General features: G+C 42.2%; 1 protein-coding gene, 1 non-coding gene and 1 pseudogene across 2 annotated transcripts; 1 reads left to right on the forward strand and 2 right to left on the reverse strand.

Annotated features, from left to right (window-relative positions):
- Positions 1–9392: 9392 nt before the first annotated feature.
- Positions 9393–18710, reverse strand: MUC20 (mucin 20, cell surface associated). Its single transcript, XM_039850832.1, has 4 exons — positions 18419–18710; positions 13759–15093; positions 11378–11469; positions 9393–9812 (listed from the first exon to the last, which is right to left on the reverse strand). Exons 1-4 carry the CDS (start codon positions 18669–18671, stop codon positions 9744–9746), a joined length of 1749 nt encoding a protein of 582 aa, XP_039706766.1. The 5' UTR covers positions 18672–18710; the 3' UTR covers positions 9393–9743.
- A 3650-nt stretch (positions 18711–22360) lies between these two features.
- On the forward strand, positions 22361–22479 carry LOC120593171 (uncharacterized; annotated as a pseudogene).
- Positions 22480–23257: 778 nt separating this feature from the next.
- Positions 23258–23376, reverse strand: LOC120593052 (5S ribosomal RNA). Its single transcript, XR_005650295.1, has one exon. It is a non-coding gene; the product is annotated as a 5S ribosomal RNA (ribosomal RNA).
- Positions 23377–25769: the final 2393 nt, after the last annotated feature.

The raw sequence follows: 25769 nt of genomic DNA on the forward strand, positions 1-25769 counted from the left end.
TGCAAAAATCTTAAAAAAAAAGTTAGCAAATCAGAAACAATGACAAATAAAAAGAATTATATACCACAACAATGTGGTATTTATCCCACGTGATCATATCAATGCAAAAAAAAAAGCATTAACAAAATTAAACACCCATTTATGATAAAAACTCAGGAATCGAGGGAATCTTCCTCAGATTTTTTTTAAAAGATCTGTATGGTGTCAGATGGGTACCAGACTTATTGGGGTGATGACTTCCTCAGTGTCTAATCACCATGTAGTACACCTGAAACTAATATGTTGCATGTCAAGTATAATTTAAAATTTTTTTAAAATTTTAACTTATAAAAACCTACAGCTGGGGGGCGGCTCCATAGTGTAGTGGTTAGCATGCTTGCTTTGCATGCAGAAGGACCTGGGTTAGCACCCCAGGTGGAGCCACAGACCATACCCTGGGTGCGCCAGGCCCCAGGTGTGCCAGGCCCCCCAAGTGCGCTGGGGTGCCAGGCCCCAGGTGCGCCAGGCCCCGGTGCACACCACAAGCGTGTGGTAGAGGACACCCCGCCTTCAGAGATCCAGTTCTTAAGGGGAAATGGCAACATCCATGGGTCAGGGGTGGAACTGGGGGGTAGGGGGGGAATTAGAGAGGGGAAAAAAAAACCCTACAACTATCATCATACTTAACCGTGAGAAACTCAAAGCTTTCCAGCTAAAATTGGAACAAGGCAAAAATGTCCCCTCTCAGCACTGCTTTTCAACATCATATTGGGAGTCCTAACTAATTCAATAAGACAAAAAAAAGAAATAAAAGATATTCAGATTGGGAAGGAAGAAATAAAACTATCATTGTTCACAAATGATATGATCATCTATGTAGCAAATCTAAATTGATTTAAAAAAAGCTGGAACAAATAGTAATTTTAGCAAGATTGCAGAATACAAAGTTAATGAATAAAAGTCAATTGCTCTCCTATATGCCATCAATGAACAAATGGAATTTGAAATTAAAAACACATTACCATTTATATTACCAACCCCTAGAATTAAATACTTAGGTATAACTCTAAGAAAACATGTACAATAACTGTATAAGGAAAACTAAAAAACTCTGACGAAAGATATCAAAGAACTAAATAAATGGAGAGCTATCCCATGTTCATGGGTAGGAAGACTCAATATTGTCAAGATGTTAGTTCTTCCCAACTTGATCTATATATTCAATGCAATCCCAACCAAAATCCCAGTAAGATTTTTTGTAGATATTGACAAACTGATTTTAAAGTTTACTTAGAGGGCTGAAAAACCCAGAATAGTCAACTCAATATTGAAGAACAAAGTCATAGAACCTACACTACCCAATGTCAAGACTTATTTAAGTACTTTATAAGCTACAGTGATCAAGACGGTATGGTGTTGGTAAAATAATAGATAAATAGATCAGTGGAACAGAATAGAGTCCAGAAATGCATTCACATAAACATAGCCAACTTATCTTTGACAAAGAAGCAATGACAACACAGTGAAACAAAGATAGCCTTTTCAATAATTGGTATCAGAATAACCAAACATCCTCATGCAAGAAAATGAATCTAGACACAGTCTTTCCAACTTTCGCAAACATTAACTCAAGATGGACCATAGACCTAAATGTAAAACTCCTCGAAGATAACAAAGGAGAAACCCTCAATGGCCTTGGGTATGGCGATGACTTTTCATATACAACTCCAAGTTATGATCCATGAAAGAAAGAACTGATAAGCTAGACTTCATTAAAATTACAAAATTCTGCTCTGTGGCAGACTGTATCAAGAGAATGAGGAAACGAGCCACAGACTGGGAGAAAATATTTGCAAAAGGCACATCTGATAAAGAACTGTTATTCAAAATAAACAGAGGACTCTTAAAACTTAACAATAAGAAAATGAACAACCTAATTACAAAATTAGCAAAAGACCTGAGCATAGACTTCACCAGGTAAGATGTATAGATGGCAAGTAAACATATGAAAAGATGTCAAAATGCTATGTCATCGGAGAACTGCAAATTAAAAGAACAATGAGATACCATTACATAGCTATTAAAATGGCCAACATCTGGAACACCGACAACACTAAATGCTGGTGGGGACATGGAGCAAAAGAAATTCATTTATTACTGCTCAGAATGCAAAGTGGTGCAGCCACCTTGGAACACAGTCAGCTATTTCTTACAAAATTAAACATTTGACAATATGATCCAGCAATCGCACCCCTTCATATTTACCTCAAAGAGTAGAAAACTTATGTTCACACAAAAACCTGTACATGTATGTTTATAGTAGCTTTATTTGTAATTGCCAAAACTTGGAAGTATCCAAGGTATTTTTCAGTAGACGAATAGATAAATAATGGTACATCAGACAATAAAATATTTTTCAGCACTAAAAAGATATGAACTTTGAATCAAGCCATGAAGAGACATGAAGGAAAGGCTGTGTATCTTATAATTCCAAATATGACATTCTGGAAAAGGCAAAACTATGGAGATAGTAAAACAAAGATCAGTAGTTGCCAGGGATTGGGGGGAGGTAATGATGAATAGAAAGAGCACAGAGGATTTTTAGGGCAAAGGTGGATGCATGTCATTATACATTTGTCCATACCCATAGAATGTACAACACCACTGCTGGAAATGTTGGTAGGCAGGAAGGTTGTGAGTGGGGCAGGGGAGGAGATATTTAGAAACTCTCTGTGCTTTTGGCTCAGTTTTGCTGTGAGCATAAAATTATTCCAAAAAATGAAGCATATTAATTTAAAAATAATAAAATTTTAAATAAAAAGAATTAAAGATTAAAGAAGTACAAATTAGTAGTTGATAGCTGGGCACGAGGATCGGAAGCACGGCACAGGGAATGCAGTTAGCATTAATACGATGGCTAAGTGGAGAGCCAAGGAAGGGAGGGAGCAATTGGGGGGATCGTTTTATGAACAATATAGATGTTTAACCAGTGTATTGTATACTTGAAACTAATTTAAATAAATAAATTTATTTTAAGAAAAGAATTAAGCACAGATGCCACTGGAGAGAGATGGGGTGGGGGCGCATTTTTCAGCAGTTAGAAAGAAGAGGATGTAAAGCAAGGAGGGAGGGACGGTGCAAACAAGCACAGTGGACTGATGAGACTGCCTTGGCCCTGACCATTGCAATCCCAAGACAAGTTAGGTGATGAGGACTTTGTAATGTGACTCAAAGTCAGGGAGGGGAAGGCTTTCTTTTAGCTTAAGGTCCAATAGTTACATCTTATCCTAAAACCAGTGAGGACTCTTGGCGAGGGATTGACTCATGCTATGCAAGACATGATGATTATAGGGAGGTGGATAAGGATAAAAGGAATCAAATATTTGGTGACAGAAATGTAACTTTGGGGGGTGAACATGCAATGCAATATATATATGACATACTGTTGAATTGTACCTTGAAACATATTTGATTTTATGAATATCGCCCCAATAATTTTTTTAAAAAACATGATTGTTATAGATCCTTTGTTTCACCACGCGTGGAAAAGGAAAACCCAAGAGAACAAAAGCAGGGTGGAAAACAGGGAGCAAGTCCACCCCAAATCCAAAGTCCTTCCTCTCTTCATCCACCTTCAGACACTAAGCTTCTTCTCCTCCAATGGAGCGATGGAAGGGGAGCAGGAAAGCAGAATATGTGTAACGGGCAATCCTGCCAGAAGCAGCGAGATGTCTAAAGCCTAAGAGAAGGTTGTAGGTTTGCTACAGCAGAAGGAAACCTATGGATCGGGAAAAGAGAGGAAGTGCGGACGCTGGTGGGAGAGGAGGCATTAAAAGTAGGGTTGTCAAAAAAGCCAAAAACATACAGTGGAGAAAGGAAAACCTCTTCGATAAAAGGTGCTGGGAAAACTGAAAGGCCACCTGCAAAAGAATGAAACTAGACTGTTGTCTATCACCACACACCAAAATGAACCAAAATCGATTAAGGACCTGAATATAAGACCTGAAAAAATAAAATGCATAGAAGAAAACATAGGAACTAAACTCAAGGACCTTGGACTTAAAGAGGATTTTATGAATTTGACCTCAAAGGCAAGGGAAGTAAAAGCAAAAATAAATGAATGAGACTACGTCAAACTAAAAAGCTTCTGCTCAGCAAAAGAAACCGTCAATAAGATAAAGAGAAAACCATCCAAATGGGAAAATATATTTACAAGCAACACCTCCGATAAGTGCCTAATATCCAAAATATACAAAGAACTCATACAACTCAATAACAACAAAAAAACGATCCAATCAAAAAATGGGCAGAGGACCTGAACAGACACTTCTCCCTAGAAGACATACAAATGGCCAACAAATATATGAAAAGACGTTCAACATCGCTAGCTATTAGGGAAATGCAAATCAAAACCACAATGAGATACCATCTCACACCTGTTAGAATAGCTATCATCAACAGGACAAGTAATAACAAATGCTGGAGAGGGTATGGAGAAATAGGAACCCTCATACACTGCTGGTGGGACTGCAAATTGGTACAGCTACTATGGAAAACAGTATGGAGATTCCTAAAACAACTAAGAATTGATCTACCATATGATCCGGCAATCCCTCTACTGGGTATTTACCCCAAAGACTTGAAAACTCATATCAGAAAAGATATTTGCACACCGATGTTTAGAGCAGCATTATTCACGGTGGCCAAGACATAGAAGCAACCGAAGTGTCCTACGATAGATGATTGGTTAAAGAAGTTGTGGTACATATATACAATGGAATATTACTCAGCCATAAGAAGAAATGAAATACTGCCATTTGCAACAACATGGATGGACCTCGAGATAATCATGCTAAGCAAAATAAGCCAGACAGAAAAAGTTGAAAATCACATGATATCACTTATATGTAGGATATAAACCTAAAAGCAACAAATGAACAGGACAAACAAATAGAGACTCATGGACATGGACTATAGACTAGTGGTTACCAGAGGGCAAGGGGTAGTGGAGGAGGAGGGAGGTAGACGGGGTAAAGGGGGTCAAATATAGAGAGGGGGGTAGTGGGAGGGTGAAGTGATGGGTAAAGGGATCCAATATATGGTAGCTGAGAAACTGGATTTTGGGTGGTAAATGCATAACAGAATATACAGATGTCAAATTATAATGGCATCTGAAATTATATATAATTATATTAACAGAAAATGTTACCCAATAAACTTAATAAAAAAATTAAATTAAAATCAACGGCGGGCGGCAACCGGCGACCGGCGGCGATCAGGCGCCGCCACCCACCGCTGCCCAGGTCAGCACTCAGTTAAATTTGAATTTCAGATAAACCATGAATAATTTTTTAGTATGAAGATGTCTCGTGACATCTCTGGAGCCGCAAGACCTAGCACAGAACGCTGCACATAGAGGGTCACTCAAATGTTTGCTAAATGACTGAGATGTTGGGCCATGGGCAACGGGCTCTGAAAGTTAAAAAAATGGCATTCAACGTTGAAGTCAAACAAAGCAAATTTAATGATATAATTATTATTAAGCTACACTAAAATTAAGCACGAACGGAGAGCAGTTTGCATATGTCACTACGACATTTTCACCTGATATGCACACACTTTGAATCTTAAATAACTGGAGAATTTTCTCCAGGCACTTCTGGTTCTTGTTGGTTTTGTAGCATTTCTTCCACTAACTTTGGTCATCTCCAGTAACTAACGCTCTCTCTCTCTCTCTCTCTCTCTGCTTGTCTCTCTCTCTCTCTCTCTCTCTCACACACACACACACACACACACACCTCAAAACACACACACATACCCAAACACATACATGAACACATACACAAACACACACATAAGCACACACATAATTTTAACTCCCAAATGCTTCTAATTGGTGTCCCCCATATTTTATAATTCTTTTGGCTTTCAATAATAACAGTAATCAGCATTGTCTGTACATGTGTCTTTATATGTATGCAATTAAGATTAAATTACCCACTTTATTAGGTATCACTGATTTGAATAAGCACAAAGCAACAAAAGAAAAACTTTTTAAGAATTGGATTTATATAACAGCGATGTCGTAGTGACTTATGCAAACTGCTCTCCGTTCGTGCCTAATTATAGTGTAGCTTAATAATAATTATATCATTAAATTTGCTTTGTTTGACTTCAACGTCGAATGCCATTTTTTTAACTTTCAGAGCCCAATGCCCATATTAATGATTTTCTGCTCACACGGCCCAACATCTCAGTCATTTAGCAAACATTTGAGTGGCCCTCCATGTGCAGGGTTCTGTGCTAGGTCTTGCGGCTCCAGAGATGAATACTATATGGTATTTGTCCTGAAGCACGTATGATTTAACAAACTTGTAATCATGATATAGCATGTTAAGTGCTATAACAGAAATATAAGGAGACTAAGAAACTAACTCCTCCTTAGGGAATTTGAGCAAAGCCATCATGAGGAGGTGCTGAATGAACTGAGCTTTTAAGCATAAATAGGAGTTTTCCAGATGAAGGGACTAGGAGTGGGGGTGACATTCCAGGGACAGGAATCATGATGTGCAAACACTCTGGATGAAAGCAGGTGTGACTGGGAAGTAGTGAGAAGCTTCCTGTGTAAGGAACATAGGATACAGGAGATGGGGCCTTAGGACATGGAGCTGAGAAAGTTGGCCAAGGCTGTATGTCACAAAGACCCTTGTATTCAAAGTTGCAGGTATAGTCCTGCAGGTAGGAACAAGACTAGCTTTGACTTTAGAGAGGAAGCTCAGAATATAGTGTGAAGGATATCTTGGAGTTAAAAAAAAAAAAAAAGATGGTTCCATCTTAAGTAAATAAAAGAGAACAGAATAATATTTCATGAACTTCTTTCCACGTTAATAAATATACATCTCATTAACATGTATATAGATTATATATAATAACACTATTATTACACAAATGGCTACACTGAGATATCTCATTTGTGTTTTATTTTGTCTTTTTCTTTTATTGGCTATTTAAATAGTTCTATAATGAGCATTTTTAAAAATTAATTTATTTTCTAATTGCAGTTAACATACCATATTATATTAGTTTCGAGTATATTAATAGTGATTAGACATGTATATGCCTTACGAAATGATCACCCCATTAAGTCTAGTACCCATCTGACACCATACATATATTTATTTATTGATCTCTGAATATACTTATTTATCGATCTTTGCACAGATTCCTAATTATTTTCTTAAGATAAACTCGTAGGAATAAAATTGATGGGTTAAAGGAATGTATATGTTTAAGGCTTTAGATAGTCAAATAGTCCTCCAGAAAAGTTGTACCAATTTTACTCACACTGGCAGTGTGAGTAAAATTGGTACAACTTTTCTGGAGGACATTCTGGTTTTGTCATATACGGTATAAGTGAGTTCTTTTGGTTTGTTATTTCTGTATGTGTCTAACTTTTTTTCATATTCTCATTAATATGAATGTTATAATTTTTATAAATCTTTACCTATTGACACACAATAAGCAATATCATACTGTATTAATTTACCTTTTTTTGCTAATGTAGTTAAGGTTGGGTTTTTTTTTTCCATGCAAAAGAGACACTGATATTCCTTCTTTTGTGAATTGCCTGTCCTTGCCATTTGTTCACCTTTCTACTAGCATATTTGCCTTTTTATTGCTTTGTAAAAGCTCTTTGTATATTAAGGACATTCTGGTTTTGTCATATACGGTATAAGTGAGTTCTTTTGGTTTGTTATTTCTGTATGTGTCTAACTTCCCCTGCTAACTTTAATCCCTGTGGGAAGAAACATCTTTGAGTCCCCCACAACATAATGTAGGCTCTCTTCTATCATAGGCACTCAATAAATATGCTGGAATGAAAGTTTAAATTGTTTTTGTCTAATCTCTTTATAAAACTCATTCTGCCCCACTCTGCAAGAGGAGGGGTCAATTGAATTCACATACTCCCTTTATTCAAGGCAATATCCAAATTATTTTGTTGTTTCCTTCATTCATTTAACAAATATTTTATGTGCCAGGCACTGTCCTAGACACTGGGGATACTTCAGAGAACAAACTTTTTCATTCTAGTTGAGGAACACAGATAATAGCAAGACAAATAAAATGTATATTATATTAGGTTGTGATCAGTGTTATGAAGAAAATTGAAGCAGAGGAGGGTGGTTAGTTAGACCCACTGAGAAGATAAGGAGGTGGAGGAATTAGCCAAGTGGGTATCTGGAGGAGAAGCAATCTAAGCAGACTGAGCAACACATGCAAAAGTCCCAAGGCAAGAGCATGTATTCGAGGCCTGATGCAGTCACGGAACAGCCAAGAAGTCAGTGTGGCTGCAGTGCAGTGACATTAAGGAGGCTAGCAGAGGGGTGCAGGTCATGTACAGCTTTGCAGGTCATTTTAAAAACTTTGCTTTTTCTCTGAATGGAATAGGAGAGTTTGGAGCAAAGGAGTAGAATGATCTGCCTTACATTATGAAAAGACAGCCCTGACTGATGTACTGGGACTAGACTAGGGGTGAGAGACAAAGGAAGAAACAGGGAGACCTGTTGGAAGGTATTAGTAATCCAGGTGAGAGATGATGGCAGCTTGGACCAGAGTGAGAACAATTGAGATGGTGAGGAGGGGTCAGATTCTGGGCATATTTTGATGACAGTAAAGCCAACAGAATTTCCTGTTGAATCGAATTGCCAAATGTGAAAGAAATAGAGGAATAAAGGATAGTTCCTAGCATTTTGGCTCGACTAACTGAAAGATTCAATTGATATTAACTGAGATAAGGAAGATGCAGGCATACATAGCAGCTTTAGGAGAAAAGATTAGGACTTTGATTTTAGAAATGTTGAATGCAAAGTATCTCAGACCAAGCGGGGACATTGAGTATATACATTAATGACAGTTGTACAGAAAAGGTGAGCTTTTACAAAAATTTTTTTATTTCTCTTCCCCTCCTCTTTCTATTTCTTCTTTTTTCCTTGGTCTTTTTGACTTTTTCAGTTTTTTAAATTCATAAGGAAGTTTTACAATTAAAAAAGCTACATTGAATTTAAAAATAATAATAAAGTGATTTATGAGCTATGGGGAAGAAATAATTGAGTATTGCAGACTTTCTTTCAAATCTGCTTGTGTCTGGAACTTGAAATTCAAGTCAATTCAACAAACATTCTCTGTGATCCTACTATAGGCCAGGCGCTCTACTCAGTTCAAGGGATACAGAGATAAACAAATATGGTCTGTGCTCTGAAGGAGTTCATGGTTGAACAGGCTCCGGTGCCACCCTCAGTGAGTGCTGTTATCAAGGTCCAAACCGAGAACCAAGGAAGCATGAAGGAGGAAGGTGGCAGCAATGATGCACAAAATCTCTGTATCATAAAAATGTCAGAAACACACAAGTCAAATAGATAACCTCTGGGCCACACTGAGTGTGTTTTTAATGTATTATGGAAGCACACAGTGGATGACAGATGGGTGAGTGGGTGATTCTTTACGGAAACACAACACATGTGCCAAGGGAAGTCTAAGAACATCTCTGGAACAGAAGCCCTCTTTCCCACACATGCATACACTCAGGCATGTGTGAGCCAGGGTCTCACTGCCATGTCTGGGGTAAGGGATCAAGCCAGCTGACCTCTGTGGGAAACTTCTAGGCACATCTTGGTGTAGTAACGTGCCTCCAGTCTGTGGTGGGTTCCAGACTGTAGGCGTACTGCCCCCCTTCGGCACATGGTCCTGCCTGCAGCTGATGTTCTTTAATCCCTCTTGACACGCAGCAGGGAGACTTGGATGAGAGGCATAAGGGTGTGCAGCTCATGGCGTAGCTGGAAGGCAAAAGGAACAAATGAGTATTTCCAGCCCATCTGGTCCATGAGTTCACCACAGACCAAGGACAGGAAGAGACAGTGGGAGAGAATATATGAGGAGGCCAGCAAGACTTCCTGAGCCTCCTGTGGGTTGGACATGGGCGAGATACTTTATGCACATTAAGTCTTTTAATCCTCACAGTAACCTTGTAAAAAAAAAAAAGTAGTAGTAGCCTCGTTTTATAAGAAAGGAAAGTAATATGGAGTAACTTACCACAGGTCACATATATAGTAACTGGAATTCATACCCAGATCTGTCTGGCTCCAAAGTTTGTTGTTTTTTTGACCCCTGAGCCCTATGCTGGTGGTCAGCCCCCAACAAAAACTGATATCCAACACCCGCACAGCCTGATTCCGGTACCTCAGCACCCGGCCTGCTCTTTTCTCCCTGGCTTCTTTCTGATACCTGACATACTTTCCAGTGTCAAGGACTCAGAACTGATTCGACCCTGGCTTCCCTCTTCAACTAGGACTCATGCTTGCTTCTTTGAGTATCACATGCAGGGGCATTTGTCATTTATTTGGCTGTCCTGCTTCAAAATCCCCATGCCACATTCAGGAAACTCCTTATTATGGGAGTCATGATGGGTCCCCCTCCCCCTGAGAGAACTTCAAGGGCCCAAATATTCCCTCTTCCCATTCCTTGGCAGCAAGAAGTGGGTACAAGAACTAGGCTGAACTGACCCATTCTAACCTGCCAGTGATTCACACCATCCCCAAAAGCTCTAACCCCAGAATTCTACCACTATAAGCTTTTTCCAGTGATCTGGGTTTTGGGAAAATTTTCCCAACTCGTACAAATATATTTGAATCTTGGTCCCCATATAGAGCATACCTTTATTTATTTATTTATTTTTGTTTTCGTTTTTTGCTTAGCATCCCTATGCCTTTTGGGGCTTAACCTTCCCATTCCATGTGGTTCAGATTGAGGTGTCAGTCATGGCGGCCCTGGTAGGCCAATAAGATCAGTTCTTCCCTAGTATGACATGAAGATTGCAGAAGACGGAAGTGCTTTGTGAATCTAGGGCTGCCACAACCATCTTTCCTTACATCTAGAGAGACTCTGAAGAATGAAAGGAGCAGAGCTGAGAGAAAAACAGAAAGAGAAAACCCTGATGATCATGTTTGAGCTGCTGGATCCAGCCACTTCTAGGTTTCTCAGCCAATACCTTGGTTTTCTATATAAGCTATGGTGAATTGGGTTTCTGCCACTTGCAACCAAAAGTCCTGCCTATCTGCCCACTAATATCATTGACCTTCTCCCAGAGCCAAAAGACGTGACCTTCCAAGGAAATTGGGGATGAAAGAAAGAATTTTTACATAGCAGAGAAGGAGAATTCAGAACTCAGGAAAAATGGGCAGAAGCAAAGCCAGGCGGGGATCTTTAGATTTAGCTCCTAATACTCCATACGAAAACTATTCTCCTCGCAATGTAACATATTCTGTATTCTGCAGATCTTCCTGGAGTTCCCAAGAACCTTTTACTCTCTTTTTCTGCTCTGGCCCAGAGAGTACCCACTCACGTGGCGCATCAGCTTCTCTGCCACTCTGGGGTCAGTGAGGTCTTCTGGGGAGGCCACACTCAGCCGCAGGAGGAGGAAGCCTCCATCCCCACCTGCAAGTTGAGAATAGAAGGAAGATGAAAATATGAGAAAATCAGTTGAGGAATCAAGACGTGAACTATGCTACCCAGTCTCTGTCACTCCTCCACATATAAGTGCTCACTTTTACGTATAAACATGTCTGTATTCTCATAGGATCTTACATTTACTCACTGCAAAGAGAAAAAAGATTCTCTTTCTCTGATAACTGGGCCCATTAGAGTGTCTTCCCAACAAGAGTGAAGGAAATGATAGCTGAAGGCCCCATCCACATTTGGAGAAGTTAGAAGAGTAGTGTCAGGAAGGAGAAATAAAAGTGAATCTAGAATATTCTCGAAGCTTGGAGGTTCTTGACTAAGTCGTTAGGAAAGATTCCGGCTGGGAAGAATGCCGGAGAGAGGCTAGCTCTCTAAGGGGATGACCTCCGCCTGTTCTTCCCGCTCTAAATTGGTGAAGGCCTTTTAATCCAGCCTTTCTGATTTAGCAACTCTGTAGGCAAGTTCTGTCTTTTGTTGAGGCCTAATCTGCTTGCCTCTACCTACCATCTTTTCTTTCTATCATTTCTTTCTATCAGAATACTATTAGAATCGATCCAGTAATTGCACTTCTATAAAATTATTCTACAGAAAATAACACACGTGTAAAAAATATACTATTTACTGCAGCATCATTTGTCATAAGAAAATACTGGAAACAACCTAAATGTCCTTGCACAGAGGACTGGTTGAATAAATTATGGTAAAACAAAATGGAATATTGAGCAGCCATAAAAAAAAAGTTTTATCTCAGAGATCCGTTTTTATCATATACTTCCTTTGAATCAAAAGAAAGATGTAAGATATCTATCTACATCTTTATTGGTTTATGTCGATAGATAGATAGATAGATAGATAGATAGATAGATAGATAGATAGATAGATAGATAAATAGATAGATAGATATTGTTCATCCTTTTTTTTTTTGCTTCCAAATATATATTTCATGTCCATAAGAAGATTCACAAGGAAGTGATACCATCAGTTATGTGTGTAAGGAAAACTGGGTAGCTGGGGGCAGCATGGGAGAGAGACAGTTTATGGTGTACCCTTTTGTATCTACTGAATTTTAAATTATGTGAATGTATCATCTAATCAACAAGTAATAAAGAAAGCATTTTCAAATAAAAATATAGTAATAAATTGAGCTTATAAGAATAAAAGCACAATAGGAGATTATGAGTTTTGGTATCAGATAGTTTCATTCGGAATCTCACTGCTCTCTTTCTGCCACCTTTAAATGTTTTTTCCTCATCTGTCAGATGGGGCAATAATAGCCACCTCATGAGGTGGTTTGGAAGGTTTAATTAGAGGAGATAATGTATGCAAAGCTCATAGTACACTGCCTGGCATCAGAGAGAACATTCAGCTGGTATCAATGTTTACTGGTTGTGAAATACTTTTATATCACCTCTGCCTGGGATATAAAAGAAATTCAATAAAGTCGTCATGATTAATATTTTGATTTCACCTCCCCAGGAAGGCAGGGCAAGATGAGGATACCTCAGAGATGAGGCACAAGGACAGAGGGATGGGAAATGGAGGTAGAAGGCATAAGCTGACCAGGACCTGGGCTGACCAAGCAGCCTCTGACAAGGGACTTCTTCCCTGAGAAGTATCTGTTGTCTCAGAGATGTCACTTTAAACTTCCAAACTTTCATCCAATTTCTTTATTTATTTTAAGTCACCATCTATGGCACCAGCCCCAGCAAGTGCATTCAGCGAGCCCCACACTTTCACGAGATCCCAGCTGCTCAGAGGGCAGCAACTTGGGACAGATGCCCACATGGTGTTCATCTATGTGGCCCTGGCTGAACCCAAGGCTTCCAGAGCATGAGGGCTGTGTCTTTTAAATAAAATTTGTGGCCTCACCTGGTGCACAGTAGTTACTTAACAGTTAACTTCATAGAAAGGCAGAGTTGAAAAGGACTTCATTGTTCATTCCTTGCAATCCTCTCCAGCTCCTGGCAGGGAAACTGAGGCCCAGAGAGGGAGAGGAAACTGTCCAAGGTCACTCAGGTTGTTAAGGGCAGAGCCAAGATCTCAAACCATTTTTCCAGACTTCTGACTCCTCGCTCTTTCCATACACCACCGTAACTCTGCTTATTAGTGATTTTAGCAAGAGCCACCAGAAGATCATAAAGAGGCGACATCAGCCTCAAAATAGGTTCCCAGATCCTTCCTTTGTCTGCATACCTTAACCATGTAGACATTTTGGAGACTCTAAACTCCAAATTCCCAAAGATCACATATGGGGAAGCCGCTTACCTGCAGTAGTTTCTGTGGCCCACGTTGTCCCAGCAGTGGTAAGTATGGTTGTTGGGGGCTTTCCTCCAGCTGTGCTGGCTGTCTTTGGGGTCTTTGCTGAGGCTGTCATCTTGGCTAAGATGACCTCTGTTTCTTGGCTGTTGTTGGCCACAGTCAGATGGATAGATGAAAGAGCGCTCCTGCTAGTGAGGACAGTCCCACTGGTTGTGCTGTCTGTGGTAGAAATCTCTAAGGAGGTGGAGTTCTTGGTGTTGGCTACTTCAGAGAGGCTGTAGACTGTAGCTGAGGAACCAGCAGGGGAAGTTGCTTGGCCCACTGTTGACCCAGCCTCTATGGAGATTGTAACTGCTCCTGAGACTTCGGTGTGCCTTGTTATCTCAACAGAGAGGGCTGAAGTTTCTTCCAAAGGATTCATGTTGATTGTCACCAAAGTTCCACTGGAGGTGGTGGCCTTGGCTGCTGATGTTTCTCTTTCTGTGGTGCTGTTGCTGGAGAGTAAGGTCTCAACTATGGTATCAGGTGTGGCTAATTCTGTGGTGCCGGCTGTTGACAAGGTCTCAGAAGAGGTTGTGGTCCCAGCGAGGTATGATTTTGCTTCAGTGAAGTCAGGCAAAGCTGACATATCAGGGGTGGACAAAGTTTTTCCTCCAGTGGGGCTGTGATCTATGTCTGAGGCCCCAGGGTTGATGGCAATTGTTTCAATTTCTGTAACACCACAACTGATAACCTCAATGTCGGTGCCGGCATTGGCAACCAAGACTTTAGATGGAGAAGTGATGTCAGGTGACAGGGTTTGTGAAATGATGATGGCTGGAACTGAGTTACTCTCCAAGGCCAGGGCCCTGGCTTCTGCAGAGGTGTGAGCCAATGTCAAGGTGTCTATTGTGATCCTCTTTGTCTTTTCAGAGCCGTCGTCAGTACAAAGGGTGTCAAAGAAGGCTTCTGAGAGATCACTACGTATAATAGTTTCAACTGTGGTCATTCCAGTTCCTGAGGGGCTGCCACTTGTGGCTGATGTCTCCATAAAAGAGGTGATCACAACCATGAACTTGGAAGGTGTTATTTTTGTGAGAGCCCTGGTCTCTGTTGCAGGAAATATGGTTTTCGTTTCCCTGGTCACTGCTTCTGAGATGGTGCTGGCTGGGATTAAGTTCCTATCAGAGGTTTGGGTGCCCAGGGTTTGAGTTTCCAAAGGGATATGGCTTGGCACAGAGGTCTCAGCAAGGTCAGGGATCTGGGAGGTTCCCTCTGAGCTTATGTCGACCCTCAGAGTCACAGTAGGCACTTCTGTGTGGCTCACTGTCACCAAAGGGCCTCGTCCAGGGGTGGTGGGGCCTGTGTTGGGTAAGACAAGTTTGTGAGCCATGAGTCCATGACTCATGTGTTTATGCCCTGAGGGACTGCTGAAGAAGGTGAGGGGGTGCAGGGCAGGGGAGTTGCCTTTACTCCATTTTTCATCTATATTTACAAGGAAGAAGGAAGTAGTATCAGGAAGACGATTCCCACGTGACAACCACGAAACTGGTATTGCCCTGACTGATGTCTTCTAACAGCCCACTGAAAGCAAGAAAGCCCCAGAATCCAGTGGATTATTGGTCCAAAGGCATCAGAGGGAATGTGTGGGGCCAGGATCCAGCCTCAAGGAGGAGCAATGAAGGCAAAAGTCCATGTAAACCAAGAACTGCAGAGCAGGGACCACGATTCTCAGAACTTTTTGAAAGAATCCTTGTCACTTCCCCATCGATACTTTTCTCATCCAGCAAATGTTTCCCCCACGGAATTAAAAATACTTTAAACACAAGAAATATCTGTGCTTTTGTGTTTAGAGGTAGCTGGGAGGATTAGGGGAGAGGAACCTCCAGGGACAGTAGGGAGGGTGACTGCTGCAAAGGGGGAAGGAGCAAGCAAAATTGGGGGGGCTCTAGCAGGAGAAGAGGGGGGAGCGTCCCATCTCTGCTCAAGTCTCTCCTGAACACTGGCCTGAGAAGACAGGGATGGAACCCCAGAACTCCAGAAACAATGTACCAGGCATTTTCCATGGGTAACAGGGAGCCAGACGAGAGGCAAAACACCACTTTTTAGAGAGATGCTGCTAGTATTTCTCCATAGGGCAGAACATTTCTGTTCACTTGACCTGCCCTTTGAGGTTGTGTGTGTGTGGAGGACCAGCAGGGGTTCTTAAACCCTGGTGGAGTCTACAGCAGGATCTTTTAGACACTGACAAGGGTGCCTTTCCTCTCCACCCAGGAGGGGCTCTCTCTGTAAGTGGACTAAAGAGCCTCCTGGGGAAGGTTGCCAGATTTAGCAAATAAAAATACAGGGTGCCCAGTTAAATTTGAATCAGAAAAACAAGGAATAATTGTAACAACACATGATTTTTTTAGTAGGCGCATTTTCTCATGAAGTATTTGAAATACACTTATACTAAAAAAAAAAAAATGTATTACCAGAAATTTAAATGTAAGTAGATACTCTGCATTTTATTTAGTAACTCTACTCTTAAAGGAAAACGATAAAAATATAAGCCCCATATTTTTGGGTTCTGATGGTTTGAGATGGTCTTTATTGAGAGCTACTGGCCCAAAAGTAGCCAAGGACCCAAAGGAGATTCTGAACCATGTGGCCGCCTCTACCCAGGGCATCAGGACGGGGCTCCAGGTCCCCAGCTTGTCCTCCTGTGTCTCCCACTGAATTTGATAAAAGGACCAGGAAGCTAGAGACTGGGTTTCATCCCCAGGTCTATTACTAGCTCTAGAGTCTGATGATTTACTGGTTCAAATCCTGACTCTGCCTGCTACCAGCGAGGCCAGTCAATAGACCTCTTTAAGCCTCCATTTCCTTCCCTGTGAAAAGGGGTCCCAATCTCTGACTTTCTATGGGGTAAGGACCAGAAGAGAAGAAGAACGAGAAAGCTTGCAAAGGTTATTAAGCATCCCTCCCTGACCATGTCCTTTCAAGGAGTCACTTGAGAGCACATAACCTATTTTAATACAGTGAGAATTTGAGGCTGTACCCACATGCATATTGAGTAGGTCATGGCATTCGCTCTCATTACTCGTTCAATGTAGTCTAACTACACACACCAATCACACTTTTACAAGAATATACTTTCTTCCCCCCACTTCAAAGTCTGAGATATTTCTCTGAGCTTCCTTAGTCCTCACATGGTGGAAGCAGAGCCTGTCTGGGTCAGCCCACAGAGACCGAAGCCCAAACAGTGGTTTGAGTTCCTGGGATCTGACCACTGACCTCCCCTGACACATTTTCATCCTTTTCCAGGAGCCCTATGGTGTCATCCTGCTGTGAAACCTTTTCATACTTCCCAAACTCATAGTCTCTTCATCTCCAGGGCTCTCATACCCCCCCCCTCATATCTCTTACCCGCCAGGGGTCTTCTCAAACAGAAGACCTCAAAACAGGGGTCTTCTCAAAGCCCACAGCCTGGTCTCTAAAGGTCCAGAATGTTGCAGCTCTCTTGCTTTATTCCTCAAATCAAACTGGGGGAGAGGAAATCGTGTAGACTTCAGACCCTGAGTCTGAGTCCCGTCTCCGCTGCTTGCTCTGCCGCTTACCAACCGTGTGACCCTGGCCAAGTCTTCCAGCTCCAAGCCTGCACTTTTCATCTGTATGATGGAACTAGGGGTCCCTATTTCACTGTGAAGATTAAATTAAATTAAATGTAAAGTGTGCAGCACAAGCCTGGTAGATCAGAGTGTACACAGCGGGTGGTATTTCCTGTGGTTAGGCCTGTGTGGCGTCAAATCCTGCCTCTGCAGATCCATTACCTAATCCTGGTAAACTTCCATCTCTTCACCTTTGAGGCAGGGAGAGAGTAAGAATTTTACCTCTCTCATAGAGTTATTGTGAGGATTCGAAAGAGTCTACAGGAGTATATGGGATATCTCTGTACCTTCCTCTCAATTTTACTGTGAACTAAAACTGCTCTTAAAAAATAAAGTCTTTAAAAAAGAAAAAAAAAGGTAACACACGATAATGATGGTTCATTGATCATACACATGTACCATTCTAGTGCAAGATGTTGATAGTGGGGGAGGTTGTGTGTGGAGGGGAGGGCAGGGGTACGTAGGAATCTCTGTACCTTCCACTTAATTTTTCCGAGAGCCTAAAACTGCTGCTAAAAATAAAGTCCATTAAAAAAATAATAATAATGCATGTGACAAGCTTGGCACAATTCCTATTATAGATTGATGTCAGTTTTCTTCTTTCATAAAAGCCCTGCCTCTCAGAATCCACCCTCCCAGGCAGTCTGTGACAGTCAGACTTTTCACACAAAAACTGCATTTTAAAGGATAAACTTGGAGGAGTTAGAATCTTGCCAAGCCACATTCTTTGGCTTTAGTCAGATTTATCACCAGCCTGCACCCTCACTTGCTCACACTCCCTCAGTCATAAAGAAAAGGACAGCGACCTCTCAATGACATTGCTCATTTTTATGTTCCACAGCGGCACACATGCTTAAGAGGACACTCTGCCATTTTCATACTCTTTATCAATAATAGAAATACTTTGCATACAGTTTTATGGTTAATTATAATTAGCCCAAGAGAGCTACACTCACCCACAAAGGGCTGCCAGGACACAAACTCACAACCAGAGCCCTGCCAAGACAGAAGCCCGCAGAGCCCTCTCGCCCCCTTACCTGCAGAGCTCTCCGGGGCTGCAGCCTGCCAGTAGCAGAAGTAAAGGGTCAGAGTCAGGCCCCAGAGAGAGCCCATCCTAGCTGGGGCTCCAGCCACTGCTGCCCAGCACACTTGCCCACTGCCTGTCACTGCCACCTGTTCCTGCTTCCTCAACCCAGGGAGGAGAGGCGGGCCACCTGTGTGGACAGGTAGTTTCCAGATCACAGCCAGCTGATCACAGATGCACAGGCTGAGAGCTGGCAGGTTGTGCATCAAGGGCTGTCAGCGAGCTAACCCTCCTGTTCCACTTGCCCAGTGACCTCTCCTCTCTGAAGTTTGATTTAAAGATATGGGATCATTTACAGTGATTCTCACCCCTGGGTCCTGTGGCCAGGGAGGCCAAGGAAGTTGGTGCTCATACGTATTTTCTTCCTTCCCACCACCTTTCCCTCTCCCCACCACCTTATGCCTGGGATTTGGGCTTTTAGTTAGATGTGGGTCCCTTTCCTAATCCTAGACTCATTAGTATGACCTAGGGCAAACTTCCTAAACTGTTAAATGGGCATAATTCTTACCTTGCTGGACTGTTTTGTAAGGATTACATAAGGGAGAGTAAACTCTTACACAGTGCCTGCTACATACTGGGTGCTCACAGAAAACATGCATCTTTGGTGCTCAATAAATGAGCAAGAGCCCTGATACTCACTCCAATCCTCAAGCAATAGAGAGAAAGGACAGCCCCCCGGGGCCTGGAAGAGACAGCTCTGGTCCTAACATTCTTCCATCTTCACATCCTGTGATTCTGGACCCCAGTTGAAGGCAGGACATGTCCCTCCACCAGAGGTATTGGGTAGAGAAGGCACTAGCTGGGAGAAAAGAAAGGGTAAGTGTGCTGGTTTCAATCATAGGGCCTAAGAGAAGGGAAGTGTGAGGGTGATGACTTAGGGAAGCTTAGGGGATTTGGCCAAAAAGAGGGGAATGAAGCTGCTGAATAGATATCCAAATGCCTTAGAGAAGAATCTTATCCCCACAAGGAACCAAGAACACGAGCTGTTATGGCCAGACAAGGTACCCTGGGGATCTTAGGGCAAGGGTTTTACGATGAAAGCAGCTCTAGGATAGAGAAAAAGCTGGCTGGACTGGCATCGAGAAATCACAAAATCTTTAGGCTTGAAGGAACTTTAAAGTGGGATCAGAGAGTCTAGGTTCTCTTTCCTGCTTCTTCCCTCATGGTGGCCCAGGAGCTGAGTGATCTTGGACAAGTTATTTGCCTTCTCTGGGCTTCCGTCAACAAGAGCTTTGAAATCTTCTTGACCGTATGGTCTGAGGTTCTGCACTGGGTCTGTGTCTGTCTTCTAGAACTTAACCCTGCATTGGATAGAGGGCTCTGTTGCCTGGAAGGAACAGAGAGTCATTCCAGGGTGTGTGGTAGGAAGGAGAGTTTATCAGAAGAGGCTGAGGGGTGTCTACATGGGACACCATCCAGCACTTGGGGTCAGGGATCATGAACTCCAGTTCCAACTACACTGTTAATCTGTAGAGTACTACAGACAGGCGGAGCCTTTCCACCCTTCCATTCACCCTCAGTTCTTCACTCTATAAAATGGGAGGATGGATTTCCCCTTGGGGGATTTCTGGTGGGGAGAAGAGGCCTGGGACCACAGCAAGGATCTGAATTCTGTTCAACATTGTTTCTAGTGTGTGATCTAGCCTGAAGCTTCCTCCTAGAGAAGAGGAGGAGAAATCTAGCAAGAATGCAGCAAGAATGCAGCTCCTTCGGCCACCTCCCTTTCCCCCTGGGCTACCTCTCTGTCCCACCCTGGCTGGGAGAGGGACTTCCTCATTCCAACAGCCAGTGGCTTAATCTACAAACAGAGGTATTCCAAGTGCCTTTTCCACCCCCACCACAAACTCCCCCGTCCATTTCCTTTTTGTTGTTTTGTTCATCATATAAATGACCAACAGCTCAACTCCAGCCATGGCAGATGAGGAGATGAAGAACCTACTGGGAAGGACGCTGAATGCTTCCCTGGGTTTGCTGAATTTTGTCTGATCCATCTTTCTGTGTATCTGGGGTAATTTCCAAGCTTGGGCACATGACTGTTAGCTTTAGGGCCGTAATAATCTATTCAGATCCCAGACCTTTTTTTTTTTTTCAGCCAAACTCAGCTCTCACCCTGAATGAGCATAGGAGGCTAGTTTCATTATTTTAACAAACATATTTGGAGCACCTACTATATGTCAGATACTGTTCTAGGTGCCTGGAGTAAAACAGATTCCTACCTCATGGAACCAACTTCCTAGTGAAGAGAGATGGCAAACAATAAACATAAGTAAGTGAATTATATAGGGATAAATACTATGGAAAAAAAGAAAAAAGAAAAAAAACTGGTGTCCAGTGGTCGGAGGCCTGCAAATTAACTGAGAAAAGACAGATTAACAGGAGTTTATTTACACATGCACCAGGAAGTTGCTCAGTAGCGACTCACTGAATAATCAGAAATAAAGGTGTATATACCAAACTGAACAAGGGAATGAGAGTGGGGGAGGGGGCTTCAGGGCTTCCATGGGCAAGTTTGGAATGTTTTATTGGGCAGCCTGTCTCCATGAGAACCGAACTGGCTGGAAATCCCTCTGAGGGAGAATAATGGCATTTTCGGAAAGCTTAGCTTCAGTCAAATAAGAAAAGTTTTAGTAACATTTCTTTCTGTATCTTTGGTAGCTCAGATATTTCCACTTTAAAATAATTTTTATACCAACTCTTGGAGTCCGAGTGGGTCCCCACAGGTTCAAAATGTTGAGAGCACACTGATTGTGTAGATGAGCCCACAAGAGGTGGTGAGAATCATCTAAGTGTACAAGGCCCTGAGAGTACTCTCCCCACCCTAACCCCTGTTTCTTTGGGTTATAGCATAGGAAACTCCAGGGAGCCTTCTGTTCATTTGTTCATTCATTTCTTTTATTCAGGTATAACCCGCATGCAGTAAACTACACCAATCTTCAGCAGTATACAGCATTTTTACATATGTATACACTCAGGATGTATTTGCCCCTCAAATTGCAATTTAGGACATTATCAGCACCTCAGCAGGCTCCCTTGTGTTCTCTTCCAGTCAATATCCCTCCAAAACCACCATTCTTACCTGTATCACCATAGTTTAGTTCTGCCTATTTTTGAACTTCATGTAAATGAAATCATGCATTTAAACCCTTTTGTGCCAGGCTTCTTTTTCTTAACATTATGCCTGCAAGACTCACCCATGTGGTTGTGTGTAACAGTACTTTGTTCTTTTTTGTAGTGGGTAGTATTCCATTGTGTAAATATACCACAATTTATTTATGCATTTTTTCACTGAAAGACATTTAGACTGCTTCCAGTTTTTCACTATTCTGAATAAAACTGCTATGAACATTCTTGTCTACGTCTTGGCTATATATATATATATATATATATATACATACATATATATATGTATGTATATATATCCAGGAGTGGAATTGCTGGACTTTTGGGTGTACGTGTGTTTACATTAGTATATAACATCAGTTTTCCAAATTGACCGCGTCTGCTTACACCATACCAGCAATGTATGAAAGCTCCAGTTGCTCCATATTTTCATCAAAAATTAGTATCATCGGTCCTTTTAATTTTAGATGTTCTTGTGGATGTGGGTTTCTCATTGTGATTTAACTTGGATTACAGGAAGTCATCTGCCTTTCTAGAGCTTTATCCAGGTGGGAAAGAGACAGTTTATGGTGTACCCTTTTGTATCTACTGAATTTTAAATTATGTGAATGTATCATCTAGTCAACAAGTAATAAAGAAAGCATTTTAAAATAAAAATATAGTAATAAATTGAGCTTTTAAAAATAAAAGCACAATAGGAGATTATGAGTTTTGACATCAAATAGTTTCATTTGGGATCTCACTGCTCTCTTTTTACCACCTTTAAATGTTTTTCCACTACAGCCATGCCACTCTGAACACACCTGATCCCGTCTGATCTCGGAAGCTAAGCAGGGTCAGGCCTGGTTAATACTTGCATGGGAGACCATCTAAGAAGATCAGGTGCTGTAGGTGTAAAAAAAAAAAAAAAAATTCTAATAGTTTTCCTTATCTGTCAAATGGTGTAATAATATATACCTCATAAGGTGGTTTGGAAGGCTTAATTAGAGGAGATAACATATGCAAAGCTCATAGTACACAGCCTGGCATCAGAGAGAACATTCAGCTGCTGCCAATGGAAGACATAGGGAAGGAGGATGGAGGGCCAGGTAGAAATAAAATATTCATGCACATGTGCACGCACATGCACACACATGCATACACAACTTGAGAGGAACCTATGTCAGTATTCTAACATCACAGAAACTGTCTCTTCAATTTGGTTAAACTAATTATGGGGACCCAGGCTGGGGTAGGGGGATGATGCAGGAGAGACAGAGGAAGGAGGAGTTTCTGGGCATTTGGAAGGAAGATGAGCACTGAGCCAAGATCAGGCAAAGAGCCCACAAATCAGCATCTTTGGGTTCTCAGTGAGGCTCACAGGATGATCCAACCAGAAAGCCTGCATCTCACAGAGCCCCACCACTTCCTGGCAAGCAAGGGAGATCTCCGGATCTGAAAGTATGAGCAGGGCTCACCCAAGGAGGGCCCAGGGCTGTCTCTCTCCCAGGCTCCTTCGTTGCTAGACAGGAGAAGAAATCTGCAGCTGGAAGAGCTGAAGGGAAAAAACGTGTTTCTTTCTTTCTTTTTTTTCTTTTTTTTATTATTATTCTTTTAAGCTAGGAAACCCTCGGTTGACCTCACAGATTGCAAGGACCTTGTCAGCTTACAATCCCTTATTTTTTATTTTTTACACCTACAGCACCTGGTCTTCCTAGGTGGTCTCCCATCCAGGTACTAACCAGGCCCAACCCTGCTTAGCTTCTGAGATCAGATGGGATCGGGCGTGTTCAGGGTGGTATGGCCGTAGAGAAACATGTTTCTGAAAGCCTGCGGGTGGGACACCTCAAGTCCCCTTGGCCTTGCTTCATACTCCAGCAGAGACCTGCTGCAGATATCAGTTTCCCAGAAGTGACCAGGCAGTGCTTTGCCATGTGCCATTCACTCTCCGCTCCAGGGTTTCCCTGACACTGAGACTTGGGATGGTTCCGGGAGCTGCTCAGCTCTCGCACACCAGCAACAAAGAACTGAGAGAGTTATCTGCCTGTGGAACAACCTATAAACCAAGGGAATGGGAGCTGATGAACAGATGCTTCCCATTTCACCCCAGCATAGATGGTTCTCAGACACAGTTCATAAAGCTTCTTAGAAGGTCCCACAGGATCAAGCCACCAGTCAGTCATAGCAGGAGCCAACTGGATAACACATCTTTGTACTGGCTGTCCCTTCTTCCTTGCTTCATTTCCCTTTCCCTCACTCCTGCTCCTTGGAATTGTGTTTCTAAATAAATTATTCAGGTTCTGCTTTTGGAGAAACTACATTAAAACAGACCCATTAGCCAATGACATGGCCTCCTATGCTATAATCATTTACTTAGGAACCACTGTTCAGATTAGCAAAGGTATAGAGCAAGGCTTGGATGGGGATAATGGGTCATTCCATTCAGTTGGAACATAGCAGTGGGGAAGGGGTCTAGCAGGAGATAAGGCCAAAATGTGCCTTCAGAGGATGTCGCATGCCATGCGTGGAAGGTTAGCCTTTATTCTGGAGAAGATAGGAAGCTAGCGATGGCTTTTGAGTAGAGAACTGGCGATGCCAGAGCTCAACTTTGGGCAGTATAATGTGGGCAGAGACCAATTAGAGGAAAGTCCAGGACAAAAGGTCCAGTTAGGAGGCTATGACTTGGGACTTCAGCAGTGGGACTGTAAAGAGAGCAGATGTGAACCATGTTTTGAAGTAGAACTAGAAATACTTGGCACCTTGCAGATGAAGGCCAGGGACAGCGAAAAGTAAAAAATGACCTTGATGTCTGGAGTCCAGGAAGCTGGAGGGCAAGGAACCATTCACAGAACAGGAAGAAAAGCAGGTCTGGGAGGGAAGATGATGGGCTCAGCAGACCACAAAGCCCACTAGCCTGACCCTTTTATAATTTCGAAGTCTTCATAGGAGGATACCCATCAGGAAACTAGTCCCCGCCTACAAGAAGAAGGTACCCTGAATCTCCTTCCACCCTGGGGAGAGAAGTGTGTGGCATGAGATTGCAGGACTCAGACCAACCTATTGCAAGACTGACAGGCAGTAATATGGCATCTGGGAAAGAATATTATAGAAAGAGGCATGAATTACTTAGCAAAGGGGTGTTAGGTTCTTGCTTTCTACTTTCAAGAAATATTTGCTAGATTCACTGTACCATCACAAAACGATAAATACCATGTGCCAAATTTATGTTTTATAATTTTTATGGCTGATTCTATGCACATTTGAATGTGTTTACAACAATCATAGATTTGTTTTCTTCTGGATGAACCAATGTAGAAGCACATAGGATGGCAGCTGAGAGACAAGCACCACTGGGCCCAGCAGGCCCAGGTGGGCATGGTGAGCTCTGCTCCAAGGGCCTGGGGAGGAGCTTCAGGGAAATATCAGGCTGTCTTCTTGATTTCCTTCACAGAGATGGAGAGGGATATTCTTGGGAGCCTAGTTTGAAGAAGCTGCTGGACCTAAGTGAGCAGTAAGCAAAGGCCTATTCCCTCTCCAGCTTATTTGCATGTCCCCAAGTAAAAGTTATCTCTTGTTATACATCCACCAAGAATCAGGCCCTTCCACAACTGCTCTAGAAGGGAAGCTCTAGGACACAGGTAAAGAAAGAGAGGCTCAGAAAAGCTGAAGGAATTACATGACATCACCCAGGTAATAAGAGATGGAGCCAGGATATGAACTCAGGTCTATCTTGCTCTGAGTCCGTGCTCTTTCTGTTGTATAATGCTGCCTTTCTTTCTGCCCAGAACCATCATATGCTAGGATGGGGGCCAAGGCCTCTCCTCCACTGCGGGGCAGAGAACTCTGGACAGATCAAGACACAGAAGTAAAGGACAGACGTTGATTTAGGGCGGAAAGTGACAAACCACAGTCTGTGAGCCAAATATGTCTTCCTGCCTGTATTTTGTACAGATCACAAATTAAGAATGGTTTTTACTTTTTTAAGTGATTGAAAAAGGTCAAAAGAAAAATAATATTTCATGACACATGAAAATTATATGAAATTCAAGAGTCAGTGTCCACAGGCAGGAACCCTGGCTCCAAGTCCTAAAACCATGGCTGCAATGGAGCTCTGCCTGCCCCAGCTTAGGCCTCTTTTCCCCCTTTGAAAATTGCTCCCTGACTTTGGGGCCACCACCTTTTGAGAGAGAACCTTCAGGACACTC

The sequence above is a fragment of the Pteropus medius genome, unplaced genomic scaffold (genome assembly GCF_902729225.1).
Source record: "Pteropus medius unplaced genomic scaffold, Ma_sr-lr_union100, whole genome shotgun sequence".
Lineage (NCBI taxonomy): Eukaryota > Metazoa > Chordata > Mammalia > Chiroptera > Pteropodidae > Pteropus > Pteropus medius.

Coding starts and splice junctions, on each gene's coding strand:
- MUC20 (XM_039850832.1), bottom strand. CDS start 18,671: ATGCACAACCTGCCAGCTCTCAGCCTGTGCATCTGTGATCAGCTGGCT. Junction 11,470..13,758: donor GGCCACAGAAACTACTGCAG/GTAAGCGGCTTC, acceptor CTCAACTTGCAG/GTGGGGATGGAGGCTTCCTC. Junction 9,813..11,377: donor CAGAGAAGCTGATGCGCCAC/GTGAGTGGGTAC, acceptor TTTGCCTTCCAG/CTACGCCATGAGCTGCACAC.